Source organism: Oenanthe melanoleuca, chromosome 21 (assembly GCF_029582105.1).
Source record: "Oenanthe melanoleuca isolate GR-GAL-2019-014 chromosome 21, OMel1.0, whole genome shotgun sequence".
In the NCBI taxonomy this organism is placed as follows: Eukaryota; Metazoa; Chordata; class Aves; order Passeriformes; family Muscicapidae; genus Oenanthe; species Oenanthe melanoleuca.
Genome location: NC_079354.1, coordinates 21,040 through 37,732, shown reverse-complemented (window position 1 = coordinate 37,732; position 16,693 = coordinate 21,040). Strand labels below are relative to the sequence as shown.

Here is a 16,693-nt window from a genome sequence, read left to right as displayed (position 1 = left end):
TTTGGATGCTCCTTGAAACATCCCCAGGTGCCCCCCAAACTCATTGCCTGGCATCTCTTGATGCATTTCTCCAGCCCAGCCACTTTAAAACCTTTGGTGGAGGGCTTTGAATCCAGCTGTTCTCATGGCATCATCTCTAACTACAGAATTTACTTTACTTTCAGTGAATCTAATACCAACTCAGTGATTCCAACTTTGTAGCCAAACCCTGGTTCTCCAGAGGGCAGAATGGGAGTTTTCAGACTCAGGTATTGATTGCAGGAATCGTACACCCCAGAGCCAGATGAACATCCTGCTGGGATCCCAGCACTGCCTTGGCACACTTGGCTCAAACCAACTTAGGTGCTGAATCAACTTCTGAGGGTTTCCCTGCTGGGAATGTTGCTGGAACTCTTGTATTCCAGCTGGGCCACAGAGGAAAAACAGTGAGAGGTGCCAATAAAATTGTCCAAGGGCTGTCAGGACAAGTGCTGAAAATTAGGGTAAAAGTTTAGAGGATTGGCAGATCCGTGGCCTGGATAAAGGGACCTGACAATGGAGGGGGGAGGTTGTGCACAGCCATGACAAATCTCATTTTTTATCACTCTGAGAAGCCATAGATCAGTTTGTGAGTCCTGTCACTTCCTTGAATCCAAGTAAAAATCCATGGAAGTCCTGAGCTGTTGGCACAACTCCACAGACTCAGGTGCTGCTGGAAGAACAGTGGCATCTAGAGGCCAGGGCTTAGTCATGCTGCCACAAATCCACACTGAAACTTGGGATAAAAGCTTGGGATGAAAACAGCCTGTCTGGGAGGAAGAGGCTGGGTCAGTCTATCAATACACACATGGAAAGGAGTTGTCTGATCTGGGGAGTGGTGGGGAAAATGGGAAGAATCCTTTTTTAACCCTTGCCTCCAAGTAGTTCAGCTTACTTGTGATCCAGGGAGCTTTGAATCCAAATCATCCATCCCTGAAAGTCTGGTTGGAATTCAGCCACCCCCTGGCCTTTGGTCTCCCTGAAGGAGGGACTGTTTTCCCATCAAAGGGATCAGGAGGAGATGGAGTCCTGAGTCCTGTGTTAGACTGGAACAGCCTTTAGCCATAGAGACCTTTGCACGTATTTGATGGATTCCTGGCTTCCCACATGGCCTCATTCCCTTTCCATGGAGCAGCTATACTGCAATGAATCATTTCCCAACACTGCTGGAAATAAGTTTTGCATGAAATCATTGGGTTCTGTCACCTGGAAATCTCTTTGTAAGAGATTTTTGGACATTTGCAAGGAGAAATCTTTTCCTGAGCTTGTCCTTCGGGGTGTGTTTCCTGCACTGACTCTGTTGTTTCCTCTCCAGGGCTTACCTGACTCCCACTCAGAGCTCACAAGCCACATAAGCACCTTCCCGAGTCTCAGGAGAGCATCAGCCAGCAGGGATCCTGTGGATGCATCCCATGAGAAGTTACACAAAGACAGTGCTTTGCTAGATCCAGAGGTGAGATGTAGAAGGAATTCCCAGTTCTTGTGGTACCTGATGCAGGCAGGAGCTGCTGGGGTTCGTTGCTCAAATATGTGCAATTTGTCCTGGTGTAGATAAGATGCCTTGGAATTGAAGTACCTGGAAAGCTCAGGAAGAGCTGTTGATTAAAAAGCTTCAGCAATCAAAGTTGATGTTTGGCATAATGGTGTTTGTGGCTGAAGATTCGAGTCCAACATAGCTGAGCAGCAGATCTAACACTGGACAGACTCCAATTGTGATTCAGCTGGGAGTTCCTCTGTCCTGATGCATTCCTCCTTTCCTGCCCCTTTTATTTTCTTGGCATCTTCTCCTCAAGTCTCAGGTTCAGAGTGTGCTGTAACCTGGTGCTACAGGGTTAGGTGACATTAGGAGAGGAGAAGACATCCCTAGGGAGCTGTTTGGGGTAGAGTTGAAGCACCTCTTTGAGAGCTACCTGAACCACACCTTGTGCTCCTCTTGATTTGCCAAGCGCAGCTGCTTTTGTAAAGAGCTTTGCACGTGCTGTAAATCCCTGGCAGCTGCAGAAGTGCCACAGTAGGATAAAATCAAATAAAGGACCATGGCTTGCTGGTAGTTTAGACGCAGCTACTTTCTGTGCAGGAAAAAGGACTCACACGTGTCTTTGAGGGGGAAGAACTACAATAATTTAGCCACAGAATCACAAGCCATGTCTTGCTGGAGTCCCCAGATTGTCCTGTACGCCTCCAAAGATTCCATCAGAGCAAAGGAGATCCAAGTCGTGGTGTTTTCTGACCTTACAGGCCTCTGAAATCCTGCAAGACAGAGAACAGAGTCCCAAAGTGGATCAGAAACAGGAAGATCCCTGTGCAGATGCAAAGACCTATGAGGAACAGATGGCTAAAGTAGTGTTTTTGGAAGAACAGATCAAAAACCTGAGGAAAGAACAAGAACTGCTCTGGTAAACCTTAACAAAGCCTGTGGTATTTACTGCTCCTTGTCTTTGCCAACTGAAGTTTTGAGTCTTTTCCAACTCCCCATAGGGCTGCTCCTGGCAAAAATGGGCCTGGCATTCTCATGTTGTCCTTGGGTCAGCATCTCTGATTTTTGTGGGGGTTTTTGTCGGGTGGGCGGTCATCAGGACAGACTCAGGAGCTCTTTATATTCTGGTCTTGAAGTTTGTAGTTTATTATTAGGGCGTGGGTGTAAGAGAGAATGAGAGAGTAGAGAGAATAGGAGAGAATAGAGGGAGGATAAGAGAGTGATTTCCCGTTTACAATACAATAAGTATTCTTCTATGATGAATATTCTAGTTTCCATTAACCAATCTACTACAAAATACTAATTTCCTAATATTTGCATGCAACCTATAGGAATCACTAAATTACCATGTTTTGTGGCTTTCTTATCTATAAACCTTGTCTTTAAGCCTTTCCTGCCATACTTGGGATGGCATTTGGCATTATCTAAACAAAGGAAGAGGCCTTAAACCTTCACATGGCTGTTTTCAGCCTCACAGTTGAAAACTGCTATCATTTCTACCTCGCTTATGGTTTCAGAACTTTTCACTAAGCACTCGTATCTACAAGGTTTTTCTATTTCCTCCCCAACAATTTTGGAGACTTTACTTAGTGCCATCAGGATCAGCCAGGATTAAAGATTTTTTCTGCAGCTCTTCCAGATTCTGAGCAGCCTAAATGGGAGCTGTCCTTATGGAGAAGGATTCTTCTCTTGAAGTTGGACTAAGAGGGTCTCAGAAATCTTCTGTTGTGGGCTTGGGCTCCTCAGGGCTCACTGCTGGCAGCAGCTGGCAGTCGTAGTCCCACTTGAGATTTGAGTAGTTCTTGGAATTTGAGTGTCTTTGGAGGGGAGGTATCAGCAGGTGTTGGTCCAACTCCCCTTTTTGAGTAGATCAAGACAAATTTGGAGCTGGAGCATCTGGGCTCAGACTTAGTAAATCAAAGCTTGGATTGAATCCAGTATAGTTACAGTAACCTGGGTTACTGGTACTGGGATAAAGTACAACCAGGAGAAGGCAATAGGTAGCTGCTAAGGAATCATGGAATCATTCAGGCTAGAAAAGCCTTCCAAGATCATTAAGTCCAACTCTTTCCTAACACTGCAATGTTCACCCTTAACCCATGTCCTCAAGTGTCACATCCACAGGTTTTTTGAACACTTCCAGGGATGTTGATTCTAGCCTGGACAACCTGTGCCACTGCCTGGACATCCAGGACATAGAATCACAGAATTCCAGACTGTTCTGGGGAGGAAGGGATCTTAAAGCTCATCCTGTTCCACCCTCTGCCATGGACAGGGGCACCTTCCACTATCTCAGGTTGCTCCAAGCCCTGTCCAGCCTGGCCTTGGACACTGCCAGGGATCCAGGGGCAGGCACAGCTTTGATCCTGGTTGGAGAAAATGGAAATGGAGTTCAGGTGAAGATAAGTCAGACAGCTGAACTGGGATACCTGAGCCCCTATTCCAGTGCTTCCCTGTGACTCTGTCCAGATCAGCTCCTGTGCCTTTGTGAGGATTCCTTAGCCAGCCTGTGACTTCCTCTCGGGGAGAGCCGAGCCTTCAGACACACGTGGTTTTGTGGGAAGTGTCCCAGGGAGACTGACCTTTGCCCAGAACAGCTGCAGCAGGATTGAATCCCCTTTGGAGCCTCCTGAAGCGTTTGAGTGTTTCACTGGACTCTCATCTCCCACGTTTTTCCCCCTTAAGAGTGTTTTCCCCGGATTTCTGTAGTTATCTCTCTCCTTTGCTATTTCTCCTTCAAGCTCTGAATTACTAGAGAGCAACAAGAAGAAGGAGGAGCTGGAAAAGCAGCTCAAAGAGAGCAATGAAGAGAAGCAGATGCTGCTTGAAGAAATTGCTCAGCTCAAACGTGACGTCCGGAGTTCTGGGGAGCAGGGCCCCAGCGGAGACATGAGGAGGATGACCCCAGGCTTGGAGCAGAGAGAGAACAGGTTTCTCCCATGGCAGAGCTTGGCAGGCAGTTTAGAGGGGAGCCTTAAACAGGTATGGGCAGCTTTGCCGTCTGCACCCTGCTTTTTGTCATTAATTGAGTGGCAAAACATAATTAAAGTGGGCTGAAAGCCAGTCCTGTGGTGTGAGCAATGTTTGGAAATTAGGGATGTGTTCATTTCCTTGTGTTGTGCTTTTGTATGTGCTGGGGACTTGGATAAACTGAACTGATTGCACATGGCAGAAATAAGTGATTTAAATGGAATTTGTTCACCTTTCTCAGCTTGTGAGCTGAAGAGAAAGGGAGGTGCAGGTGTCCCTGCCATACAGGGAGGGAATGATGGAAGAACTCAGGATGGAGAGACTGAGGAGGAGCTCAGCTTCTGTGCAAAGATTTGGGAGAGAAGAGAGGACAGTGTGGTCTGTATGCCAGGGTGGGAGTGAGAGGTAGAGGATGGGAGTCCAGTTATATCCAAGAAGCAGTAATTCATCTGGATGGAGCAGAGCAAGACACAAGGAGTGCAGTGGATGTGGGAAGGGATCCTGATAGAAACAGGTAAGGAAAACTGCACAAAACCAATGGAGTCAATGGGCCTCCAGGACAACTGACACTGCAATATCCCACAGTGCTTGGTCAAGTATTTTTCCATTTTGGGAGGTTATCTGGGGATTATCTGAGAAGGCAGATTTGGTCTTCAGTGAATTCCATCTGGTCCCAAGAGCAAAGGGTGAATATGCACAATGGGAATGCAGATCCAGAGATATCTGAAAGTGATTCTGGAAAGAAAGGCTTTGGTACAGCCCAGGTTTTGTGCCAGAAGGTGAGTGAGCCAAGCAGATCAGTCATCTCCCAAGAGCCATTGCAGATCGTCGGTGACACCTCCCAGTGTCCAGCCTCTGTCCTGTTGAGCTCCTGTCCAGCTGCCAGGACTCACCTTTCTCCTGTTCCTGATCCCTCTGGGAGCTGGCCTGGCTGTGTCACTCCTGAGTGAGACTCTGGTACAAGAATCCAAAGTGACCAAGTGGCTTCGCTTTGATTGGACAGGTTTTTTTTTAACAGGGCTTTGTTCCCTCATCCAGGTTATCCCCTCTTTCCCCTCAGCCTCAGGAGCTGTATTGGCTTCTCTGAGGTGATGGAGAGAATCGAACCGTTGAGGCCTCTGAGATCGTCAAGTCCAAACATTAACCCAGCAGTGCATGTCCACCACAAACCGTGTCCCCAAGTGCCACATGCACATGGTTCTTAAAGCAGGGACAGGGAAGGGAACAGGACATGGTGTGGGAACATAGAAATGCCAGGCTTCATGCATCTTCCTGCCCAAATGTCCTTAAATCCTATTGGCTTTTGCCTTCCTTAATCACCTTTATCCTGCCTTAAAGTTAATTTCTGTGTCACTTGTGTTGTTCCAGCAGGGTCTGTCTGAGGAGAGGTTCCAGCAGCAGGAGGAGAAGCTGCAGCAGCTGCGCCAAGACCTGCGGCGGGTGCAGAACTTGTGCAGCTCCGCCGAGAGGGAGCTCAGGTATGAGAGGGAGAAGAACGCCAACCTCCAGAGGCAAAATCTGCTGCTCCAGCAGGAATGCACCAAGGTAGGGACAGAGCCAGGCTTCCCAATGCTCTGCCTCAGCTCTGTGGGAATTACAGGCACGAGGGCTGGAGCCCATCTGGAGCCTGGCTGGGAGAGATGGGGGTGTTCACCCGGAGAAGTAAAGGCTCTAGGGAGAGCTCAGAGCCCCTTCCAGGGCCAAAGGGGCTCCAGGAGAGCTGGAGAGGGACTGGGGACAAGGGATGGAGGGACAGGACAAGGGGGAGTGACTTCCCACTGTTAAAAAATTTACTGCATCCAAATAAAACATGCTTTACTTCCTCTGGGATTCCTCTTTTCTCATTCTGGAATCCTGTTCCCCTTCCCTAACCAAGCCATTCCAGCTGATTTACGCTGAAGTGTAAATCTGATTTCTTCTCCGGGATCTCAGGTCAAAGCTGAGCTGAAGCAGGCCCGGGCTAAACTCTCGGACACCACAGAAACATGCTCCTCCCTCTCAGCACAGTGGGAGAGGAGCCAGCAGAAGGTCAAGGAGCTGGAACTGGAGCTCTCCAAGTGCTCCCAGGCTGATAAGCTCCAGAGCAGCCTCCAGGAGAGGCTGGCCCAGGAGAAATCCAGAGCAGGAGAAGCACAAAAGAAGGTGAGTGTAAGCTGGGGTTTGTTTGACAGTTCTGTGCAGCTCTAGTGCAGAAAACAAGCAAGTTTGCTTCCCCAAATTCTTTTTTTGTGATCCCTTGGCTCAATATTGTAGGAAAAAAGCCTGTAATTAGCAGGAGCATAATCAAGGCAATAGAAGCCATATCTGAAATACTGATAGTGGGGCTGGCAGGCACAGGGAACCATGATCTTGTTCTTGCTGAGATTTCCTACTGTTTACTGTCTGGAAAATTCCAAAACCTTGTGTTTTCCATGGCACTGATTCTGCCATGCTCCTGCAGAGTTCATTGGATTCTCCTTTGAAGTTTGCAGGATCAAATTGAGTTGAAAAAAGATTGTTGGGAATTCATAACATAGTGTTTGGTCCAAAATCTGGTAGCCATTCCAAAGGCTTTGCTTTTAATGGACTTAGAGTCAAAACAAGGAAATCTTTCCTTCCCATGCCTCAGACACTGGGGAATCAGAGGGATCTGATTCAGACACTGACCTGTGTATTCAGAAAGTTTAATCTGTGTCCATTTTAATCCAAGGTCTCAAAACTCCAGCAAAAGCTGAAGGATTCCCAGCACCAGCTGCTGTTGGCAGAGGCCCATGTTTCCGATAAGAAGCTCCTGGAGAAGGAGCTGAAGGAAGCTCGGGAAAATGAAGCTCGAGTGCAGCAGGAACTTCATGAGGAGCAGCTGAAAAGGTCTCTGTGCTGTGCAGGGGCTGTGCCAGCCCTCTGGCAGTTCCTGGATGCCCTTGGAGGGTTCAGGGAGACCCAAGCCGCTACTTTGACTTCCCGTCTTTCCTTTGGACTTGCCTTATTCCTGGAGTTCTCCAGGAATTCCCTGTTACTGAGATTTAAAAGGTTACTGGAGGCTTCATCTGCCTTGGAAGGGCTGTGGCCTCTCCTGTCAGTGCAGTGATGCCAACAGCCCTCTTCCTTGTGCAGCTGGGAATGATCCCAGTATATCATCCCCCCTTTCTGTGTCACTGGGACATGGGGACCACTGGGATGTGCCGATTCCTTTGTCCCCTCCATGCCAGCCAGGGCAAGAGGAGAACTGGGTGTTTTGGATGACAGACACCTTGGGGGCAGGTGACACATCCCTCTCCGGCTCTCACTGTCACCCCATCGTGTTTGCAGGAGGCTCCTGGAGCAGCAGGTGGAGGAGCTGCAGCAGCAGCTCCGGCATTCCCAGGAGACCGAGGCGTCGCTGGCCAAGATGCACGTGGAGCTCCAGGCAAAGACCCTGCACGTCCTGGAGGATGAGAAGCTGGATGCTGGTGAGGTGAGTGACAGTGAGGGGGTTCCTCATCGTACATCATGAGCTGGAATCTGCTCCTGGGAGCTGCTGGAATCGGGAACATCTAATTAGAAGCTGAGCTCTTGCAGATCTCACTGATTGCAACATGAGCTGGAGGAAAAGCAGCATCCTATTGCCAGTTGGTTTTCTGTGTGTACTGGTTTGAAAGACAGGTGTCTGCTAGGGAAAGCAGGGCCTTCCCTTGAAATGGAGAAAGTAAATTCTCTCCCTCTGAGTTAGTATAATTTTGAAATTAAGGGGCTCTCAGGCAAAGATATGAGGATAGGAATAACAGTCTTTACTAGTATATATAACAAGGCAAACAGAACAACAGCTATGGAATTAAGAACAAACAGAAGAGGAGCCCAGTAAGAGTTGCCTTGGCCATGGGCCCTTTTCCCTATGGTGCAGTTACTGTCCCAGCTGGCAGTAAGCTCAGGCAGGTTCCCAGTGGGCAGGGCGGGTGCCACGATCCCTGTGCAGCTGCAGGGGCCCTGGGGCTGATGGCAGCTGTGTCCCAGATGGAAAAGGTGGAGGAGAGACTTTGCTCACGGGTCCTTGGGGCAGTGTCGGTCCCGGTGCTCCAGCAGGATGCTTGGAAACAGCAAACTGAATCCACAGGGTCTCCTAGCAGGGCAGGGGTGCGAGGTCCAGCACCAGGAGAGGCAGCTCCCGGCGTTGGGGCAGGTTGCAGCCGCCTTCCTCCTCCCAGAGTCAAAAGCAAGTGAGCCACAGCAACTGCCCCCCACCCTTCTTTACCTGCTTCTAATCTCGCAGTGTTCCCCCCACCCCCTCTGAGAGAAAACTCCCATAAACCAGGGAGGTTCCCCCCTCCCTCCCTAATCTCAAGGACCTAGCCATCAGTGCTTCTTAGCATGTCAATGGAAAAAAAATCCACAGGCAAAGAGGAAAGGAAAAACCGACCCCGACACTGGGATGCACTTCTGAGGGCCCAGGAAGGCTTGGTGGTTTCTTCCTTCCCTTTATCTTGCAGAGCTTGGAGTTTTTGCTTGGAAATTTTGGCAGAGTCCGTTGTCTGAGGGGGTTCATTGCCTCTCTCTGCAACAAAATCCCACTGCTTGTTCGGGGGAGGAGGGAGTGGTCTGGGGGGCTGTGTGGATATTGGCTGTAGTGGGAACCACTGGGGTTGATGAGAGAGAAGCTTTGGAGACCAGGCAGATGGGAGGCAGAGGGGTTACACGTACACAGGTTAAAAATAGCCCTTTTCCAGCATGTGCAGTGCCAGAAGGAGAACCAGAAGCTCTCAGAGCAGCTGGTGCTGCTGAAGGAGGAGAACAAAGCTCTATATGAAGAAGGTGTCCGACTCCTGAACCAGAAGGATCTCTATGTCAGGTAATGCCCAAAAACGTGCCTGGGCCTCCTATTGGATTTTCCTGTGGTGTGGACTTTCCTGTCCAATGTTCAGGCTTTTAGCACTAAATCCACTAGCCCTGTGTATAGTGAGCTCACCCTCCTTTGCTGTTGGGGAATTCCAGACAGGTTTGAGTGGGAAGCGACCTTAAAGCCCATCCAGTACCACCCCCTGCCATGGGCAGGGTCACCTTCCTTTATCCCAGGTTGCTCCAATCAACCTGTCCAGCCTGGCCTTCGACACTTCCAGGAGTGAGGCAGCCACAGCTGCTCTGGCACCCTGTGCCAGGGCCTCTCCACCCTCACAGGGAAGGATTTCCTCCCAGTATCCCATCTGACCCTGACCCCTGGCACTGGGAAGCCACTCCCTGTGTTCTGTCCCTCAAGGCATTTGTCCCAAGTCCCTCTCAAGCTCTCTTGGAGCCCCTGTCAGCACTGGAAGGGGCCCGGAGGTCCCCACAGAGCCTTCTCCAGGTGAATGCCCCCAGCTCTCCCAGCCTTTCTGCTCTCCTTGGCAGGTAAAGGCAGTGCAGGAGGATGGTCTGGGTATTGCTTGGGGTCTGGTGTCAGGAAAGACTCTCCCTGGAGCTGCTCCTTTCTCCTGAGAGCCCTCTTGATTAATTTGAAGCAGAGTAGCTTTTTTATCATGAATTTTGAGCAAACATGGGCAAATACCCCTTATATGGTAGAAATTTGTCTTCTTTTTTGGTATTATTTTCCCTTTCCCAAATGGATAAAACTAAACAAGAACTTTGCCCAAACTGACAAGAGAGGAAGAGCAAAAATCAGAAGGAGGGAAAAATATTTGTCTCCAGTGTCCTAACTCAAAGAAGTTCCCACTGAAGTGGCTCTTTTTGCTCCCCTTGGCCTGTCCATTGCTGTTTTGAATTCTTAATTTTCCAGCCAATGTGTCAATGTGGCACTTGGGGACATGGTTAGTGGGTGGCCCTGGCAGTGCTGGAGGAATGGTTGGACTTGATGATCTTAGAGGTTTTTCCTAAATTTTCTTCCCATTTAAAAGTCATTCCCTAAACCATCCACATCCCCACCAACAAAACCCACTTATCCTTGCCTTGGAACTTGCAGTTCTGGTGCTGTTATAATAAAGTTTGTCATAAAGAGCTGGGAGGTATGAGCACAAGAATTTGTAAAGCTGGGAGTCACTTTTGGAAATGCTTTGGTTCCTTTTCCTTTATCAATTTGCATTTGGCTGGCACTTAAAAATTAAAATTTTCAACAAAAACACCCCCAAACTGATCAGTGAAAGCATATAGATAGTCCAATTGCTCATTCTGGGCTGGAAGGAGGAGCTGGGGGATGGCTGAGGCTCTGAGTTTGATCTTTGAGGAGCCTGAATAAACCTGGGGCGTTCTTGCCTGGATGATGACCCCGAGCAAAAGTGCCTTTCAGAGCATGATGATTGTCCCTGCTTTCCCAGGAAATACAATGAGATGCAGCTCCGGCACAAGGACAAGATCCGCAGGGCCAAGGAGACCTTCATCCACGAGGTGAAACAGAGGGACAGTAGGATCAAACAGCTGGAAAACGAGCTCAGTGAGTCGAAGCTCCAAGTGGAAAAGGTGAGAGGACACATCCAGGGCTTCTCCTGCAAGGGAAGGCTGCAGGGGCATCGCTGCTTCCGAAAGTGTGCCCTGGTAGCTAAGAAGGCCAATGGCATCCTGGCCTGGATCAGGAATGGTGTGGCCAGCAGGAGCAGGAAGGTCATTCTTCCCCTTTACTGGGCACTGGTGAGGCCACACCTCGAGTGCTGTGCCCAGTGCTGTCCCCTCTGTTTGGGAAGGACCTTGAGACACTTGAGTGGAGACAACAAGGCTGGTGAGGGGCTTGGAACACAAACCCTGTGAGAAACAACTGAGGGAGCTGGGGTTGTTTATCCTGGAGAAAAGGAGACTCAGAGGTGACCTTACCACTCCCTACAGCTCCCTGAAAGGTGGTTGTAGTCAGGTGAGGGTTGGTCTCCCTCTCCAGGCAGCACTGGCAGAATGAGAGGACAGAGTCTCAAGCTGCACCAAGGGAAATTTAAGTTGGATATTAGGAGAAGATTTTTTACTGAAAGAGGAATAAAATACTGGAATTGTCTGCCCAGGGAGACAGAAAGGGTGGAGTCACCATCCCTGGATGTGTTTAAAAAAAGACTGGATGTGGCACTTGGTGCCATGGGTTAATTGAGGTGTTAGGGCTGGGTTGGACTCGATGATCTTGGAGGTCTCTTCCAACCCAGTGATTCTGTGATTCTGTAAAAATAATCATGGATTCGGGGAATGGTGTGAATTGGAAGGGACATAAAAGCCCATCTCATTCCAATCTCTGCCATTGGCAGGGACACCTTCCACTATTCCAGACTGCTCCAAACCCTGTCCAACCTGGCCTTGAAGACTGCCAGGGATGGGGCAGCCACAGCTGCTGTGGGCAACCTGAGCCAGGGCTTCCTCACCCTCACAAGGAACAATTCCTTCCCAATATCGCATCTAACGCTGCCCCTGGCACTGGGAAGCCATTTTCCTTTGTCCTGGCACTCCAGGCCTTTGTCCAAAGTCCTTCCTTGCAGGAAGGGACCTGTGTGACTACCAACCTGTAGTAACAAAAAGCCAAAAGGGAATTCCTGCCTCAGGATTGCCTTTGGGGGAAGTCACATCTTCAAATCCCAGTCTGACACTGGCTGATCTCCATGTTCCTTTGTCTCAGCAATTCCTGCTGGGAAGCGACCCCAGAGCCTCTTTTTGGGGTATTTTACATCGAACAGGGTGTGAAATTGCAGAATCGTTGAGGTTGGAGAAGACCTTAAAGATGAGGATCTTCATCAAGTCCAGCTATCCACCCACCACTTAGCCAGTCCCCAAGTGCAACATCCAAGTGATTCTTGAGCACTTGCAGGGGTGGTGACTCCAAGCTTTTAGGAGCTGGCATCTTTAATGGTGGTCCCTTGGGAAAGCCCCAAGGTTTGCTCAGAGAAGAATCAAAAGTAACTGGTGGTTGTTCTTTCCTTCTCCACCACCCTAAGGGGAAGGTGCTGATTGCCCAGATCACTGCTGAGAATGAGAAATTACTCCAGGAGAGGCGAAGGCTCCTCCAAAAAATAACAGACCAGGAGGAGTCCCCTTGGAGCCTCCGGTCTGGGATTCCCTCCCTGCAGAGCAGGTAGGCCCCTGCTGATGTCCATCCCCCGGGATTCCCCCTTTTCCTTGTCTTGTGCCTCTTTCTCTTAAGAATTCCAGAGGAAAGTCTGGATTGCACCACAGCTATTGGTGCAGTGGTTTTCATGACTGTAATTAGAGACGTAATTACCCCATTGTCCCATCCAAGACCTTGCCACTGAGCTGGAGGCCATGGAGAGCAACAGCTCTGAGGTTGGAAAAGAAAATTCCTGTTTGAAAACATGGCTGGAAGGAAAATAACTTGTGCTTTGTGCCATGCCCAGAGGGAAGGTCCTGGAGGAGGAGAACACCTGGCTGCAGGACAAGCTCCAACTCTCCAGCCATGTGGCCACCTCCCAGCGCCTTGCCAGGAGCAGCCCCAGCTCAGAGGTGAGACCCTGCAAGGGCTAGGATCAGCAGGAATCACAGAACCTGAGGGGCTGAGGAAGATCTGGATCCATCCCTTGAGATGGAGAGGGTTCCCATATGGTAGGTGATGACAGCTGTGGTGAGGAGAGGCTTTGTGAGGAGCTGAAGGCTCCATACACTCAGCCCCTGCTCATTCCTGAGCTGCTGCCCATGGGATCCCCTTCCACAGGGACAGGAATCTCAGCTGGCACATTTAGAGCTGCTCAAAGGCCTTAGTTGTAAAGTTGGCTCTAGGAAAGGAGAACCAACTCTGTGTTCGAGATTGAGAATGTTCTTCCTGCCAGGAGAAATGTTCCTCCCTCAGGCCAAGCTGAGCAATAATACCTGAGCTGAGTGAAAGTATTGGCCATGTTAATCAAGAACTGTGTCTGGAGAAATTGAGAAAACCCAGGAAATCAAGGACTTCTCAAATCAGCCAGGTGGATTTAGGAGTTTATTGGGACTTCTAATTTAGAGAGAACCCTGGTAGGTTGGAAATGAGCTGTTGAAGGGGAAAGAACTGTTTGGGGCTCAGCTGGCCTTGGTGAGGCTTGGTTTAGAATTTTTAGTATAAATTTACACCCAAAGGACAAACAAATCCTTGATTAGCACCTCTGTGGGGCTGCAGTTGGTGGAGAGGACTCTCAGTGAAGCTGAGGGAGAGCTTGGAAGACCAGAAATTGTTGGAATTTGGTGTCTGATCTGTACCTCCTCCTTTCAAAGTCTCTGTTCCTTCTTCCAGGACTTGAAGATTATTCCTGGCTCTGAACACCAACCACAGAGTAAGGTGTTGCCACCTCCTCGTGCCAGGTACTGTGAGGGGGAGGAAGAGCCAGGGAGGAGCCACTTGAGCATTTTGGCTGCTCCACCCTGTGCTTTCACCTCCCAGAGGCCATTTTTGTTAATTTTGGGTCAAGTTTTAGGGAAAATGGTATTAAAATGGCATTAAAATGATATTAAAACCAGTCAGCTGATGGTATGGATAAGTCAGATTTTCAGAATATTTTGGGGAACAAATATATTTGGGGATTTAGGAATCTTGGTGCTCAGGGGCTTTGGAGGAGTCATTATACAAGAGGTGGTAAGACTTGCAGTCCTAGTACAGCCAGAGCTGTGTCCCACATCACTTTGGGATGTGTTCCTCCATTCCAATCCATGCCAGACCAGATGAGGGGAAGGCAGAGGGACCCTGCAGCTCTGGAGATGCAGCTCAGGGGGTTTGGTCACAGCCTCAGGTGCTGTTGGGGTGAAGGATGGTCCAAGCAAGTTGGAACTGGACCAGCAACCCTCTGGGCTGGCTGAGGGTGTTACCCTTCCTTGTTTGGTGGAGGAGCCTTGATCCAAGAGAAAAGCATCAACATTGTCCTGTGCTGCTCAGAGGTGTTGGGTAAGGGTCACCCAGACTCCACAGAATGACAGAAAACGGAAATTTATTTCCAGCTTCCCATCCCGAGATGTCGCAGAGCCCCTCGGCGCCCTGAAGGCCCCGCAGGACACAAAGGCTGAGAGAGAGGCTGAGAGCCAGGATTCCTCCTTCTGCCTGTGCCCCTTGCAGCCTTCAGAGATGGGGTACCTGAACGTGGCCTCTCCTGGGGATAGCTCAGCCCCCACGGGCTCCCCGCTGCAGGAGCAGAGCCGCAGCCCTGGCCCCGAGAGCTGAGCTGCGAGTGGTGGTGCGGCCTTGCCTCAGCTGCACGACCTGGGCTCCTGGGCCCTGCCATGACAGAGCCTGCAAAGAGAGTTGCCAAATGGACTGACCCCATCATTTATGGGATAGATTCCAACTAAATGATTTCACAGCTTTTTTTTACTTGCCCACCTCTAAATGTGTGTGTGATCCACTGGAGGCTGCAATTCGTAGATGAACTCAGTACAGTGCTAGAGGGGTGGGGTGAAGGGTATCTTCCCTCAAGTCTAATTCCCTGTCCAGTCCAAATCTATAAATTTTTAAAATAAAACTTGGAGAAATTCCTTCTTACCCTGTGCCCACAGTCCATGCCCACACACTGTCATTCCCCTTTTTTCCACGCTCTCAGAATCCCCTTTGCTTTGTGCAGACGTGAATGGGATAGCTGAGCACTGGGGAGAGGGTGGGAAGAAAGAGAAGCTCTGGGGGCAGGATGCTATGGGCAGATGGGTCAGAAATGAGATAAAGGTAGATGGAATGGCAAAGGGAAATGGAGTAGGGGCAGAAGAGAGGAAGGATATGGGCATCCAGGAAAGGAAAGGAGATAAATCTGGAATAGATTTAAAAGGAGATAAATCTGGAATAGGTCTGTGGATGCTTGGGTGGGAGTGGGAGGGATCAGGCCATGCAAAATAGGGAGTGGAGGGAGTCTGAGGATGCCAAGAGGGAAGCAGCAGTATCAGAACTGCAGATTAGGTGTGAACAGAGCATGGCTGCACATCTCTGTGGGCCTTTCTGTGCTTCCTGCGCTCTCCCTGTGTGTTTTGGGGAGCTCTGGACTCCTTGGTGTGACCCCTCTACCTCCTGGCTGTCCCTTAGAGGGTACCTCAAGCCCTGGTGTCCATTTCTGGGGCTATCCCCAGCCCTTGGTTTGTTTTGTGCCATGCCCAGGCCCAAGCATGGCCTTTGGGTGCCCCTGGACTCTGGCTGTGCCTCTTTGGGCTCCCCACAGCCCTCAAGGAGCCTCCCGGGGTGCACAGAACCTCTCCATGGGGTTTCCTGTGTCACAGAGGCCTTTGGCCTCCTCTGCACACCCCAGTGTGTATGAGCATTGTTTGGGGGAGGTTAGTGCATCCTCAGCCCTCTGGCTGTGCCCTGGGCTACCCCAGAGCCTCCACTGAGCCTTTGGCTACCAGAGACCCCAGGGAAGGTATCAGAACACTCCCATGGAGGGCTGAGGGGTTTCATCCCTTCTGATGGGGCAGAACTGGCTCAGCCACACTCAGGGAGAGGCAGAGTCAGGTCTCAGAAGGGGCACAAACCATCAGAGACCCTGAAGGGCCCACAGACTCATTTCTGGGCTTTCTGCAGAGGGCTGGGTGTGACCCCAGTGTTACATCAGTGTAAAACTCTCGACCCCAGGGAAGGTACCTGGGTGTTCCCACTGAGCCTGAGCCTCTATTAACCCACTGAACTTTGTGTTTTTGGAGCTTCCCACAGCTGATGGATCCAGACTGTGACCATCACTTTGACCATGAACACTGAAATTGCAACAACCAAGTCTTGTCATTGTGCCCGTAGGTGGTGAGACCTTTCCTCTCCACTCTCTACTCTGATCCTTTCTTTTTTTTCTTTTTCCTCATGTATTTTCTGAAGTGTTATTTCTATAGTTTTATACGGGTATATTTCTAAAGAAAACAACCAAAATGGCTAAAATAAGTGATTTCCATTGCAACCAGTGTTAAAATAAATGTGACATATATATAAATATATATGTATGTACGTATGTGTGTAAACACCAATCATTCAGTGTCCTTTTATCCATTCCAAGGGATCTATTAACCAAAGATCCTGGGTTATCCCACCTCAGAAATGGCTTGGAACAGCTCCATCAGTTCTTCCTCACCTCACAGCAGCTCTGTGCCCACACAACAGGATAAGCAGTTTTCCACAACACCCCAATGCCAAGTCTTGGGCTCTGTCTTGCACCAAGGGGCCCGAAACAACCACAATGCTTGAGCTGGGACCTCCCCAGTGCTGGAAGCATAAAACAGGGAAGAAAATGCAAAGCTCCAAATGTGACAGGGCCACGGTGCAAATACAGAACCAGAGGGAAGTCTGTGTTTTGTGGTGTTGTGGCATTGAGAAGAACATGGAGCAGGGAATGGCCTCGTTCTTCTGCTTGATGCCCCACAACTCCTACCAAGGAATATTCTGTA

General features: G+C 49.7%; 1 protein-coding gene across 1 annotated transcript in view; it reads left to right on the top strand.

The window, feature by feature from the left end:
• CCDC30 (coiled-coil domain containing 30) overlaps positions 1-16,246 on the top strand; it is a 38,068-nt gene extending 21,822 nt beyond the window's left edge. The window contains exons 10-22 of the mRNA XM_056507914.1: positions 1,334-1,471; positions 2,257-2,414; positions 4,237-4,477; positions 5,837-6,010; positions 6,398-6,607; positions 7,155-7,312; positions 7,754-7,898; positions 9,145-9,266; positions 10,723-10,864; positions 12,307-12,443; positions 12,724-12,829; positions 13,590-13,657; positions 14,288-16,246. Coding sequence (XP_056363889.1) covers positions 1,334-1,471; positions 2,257-2,414; positions 4,237-4,477; positions 5,837-6,010; positions 6,398-6,607; positions 7,155-7,312; positions 7,754-7,898; positions 9,145-9,266; positions 10,723-10,864; positions 12,307-12,443; positions 12,724-12,829; positions 13,590-13,657; positions 14,288-14,507 — 2,019 coding nt within the window. The 3' untranslated portion in view covers positions 14,508-16,246. The remainder of the gene's footprint in view (positions 1-1,333; positions 1,472-2,256; positions 2,415-4,236; positions 4,478-5,836; positions 6,011-6,397; positions 6,608-7,154; positions 7,313-7,753; positions 7,899-9,144; positions 9,267-10,722; positions 10,865-12,306; positions 12,444-12,723; positions 12,830-13,589; positions 13,658-14,287) is intronic.
• Positions 16,247-16,693: the final 447 nt, after the last annotated feature.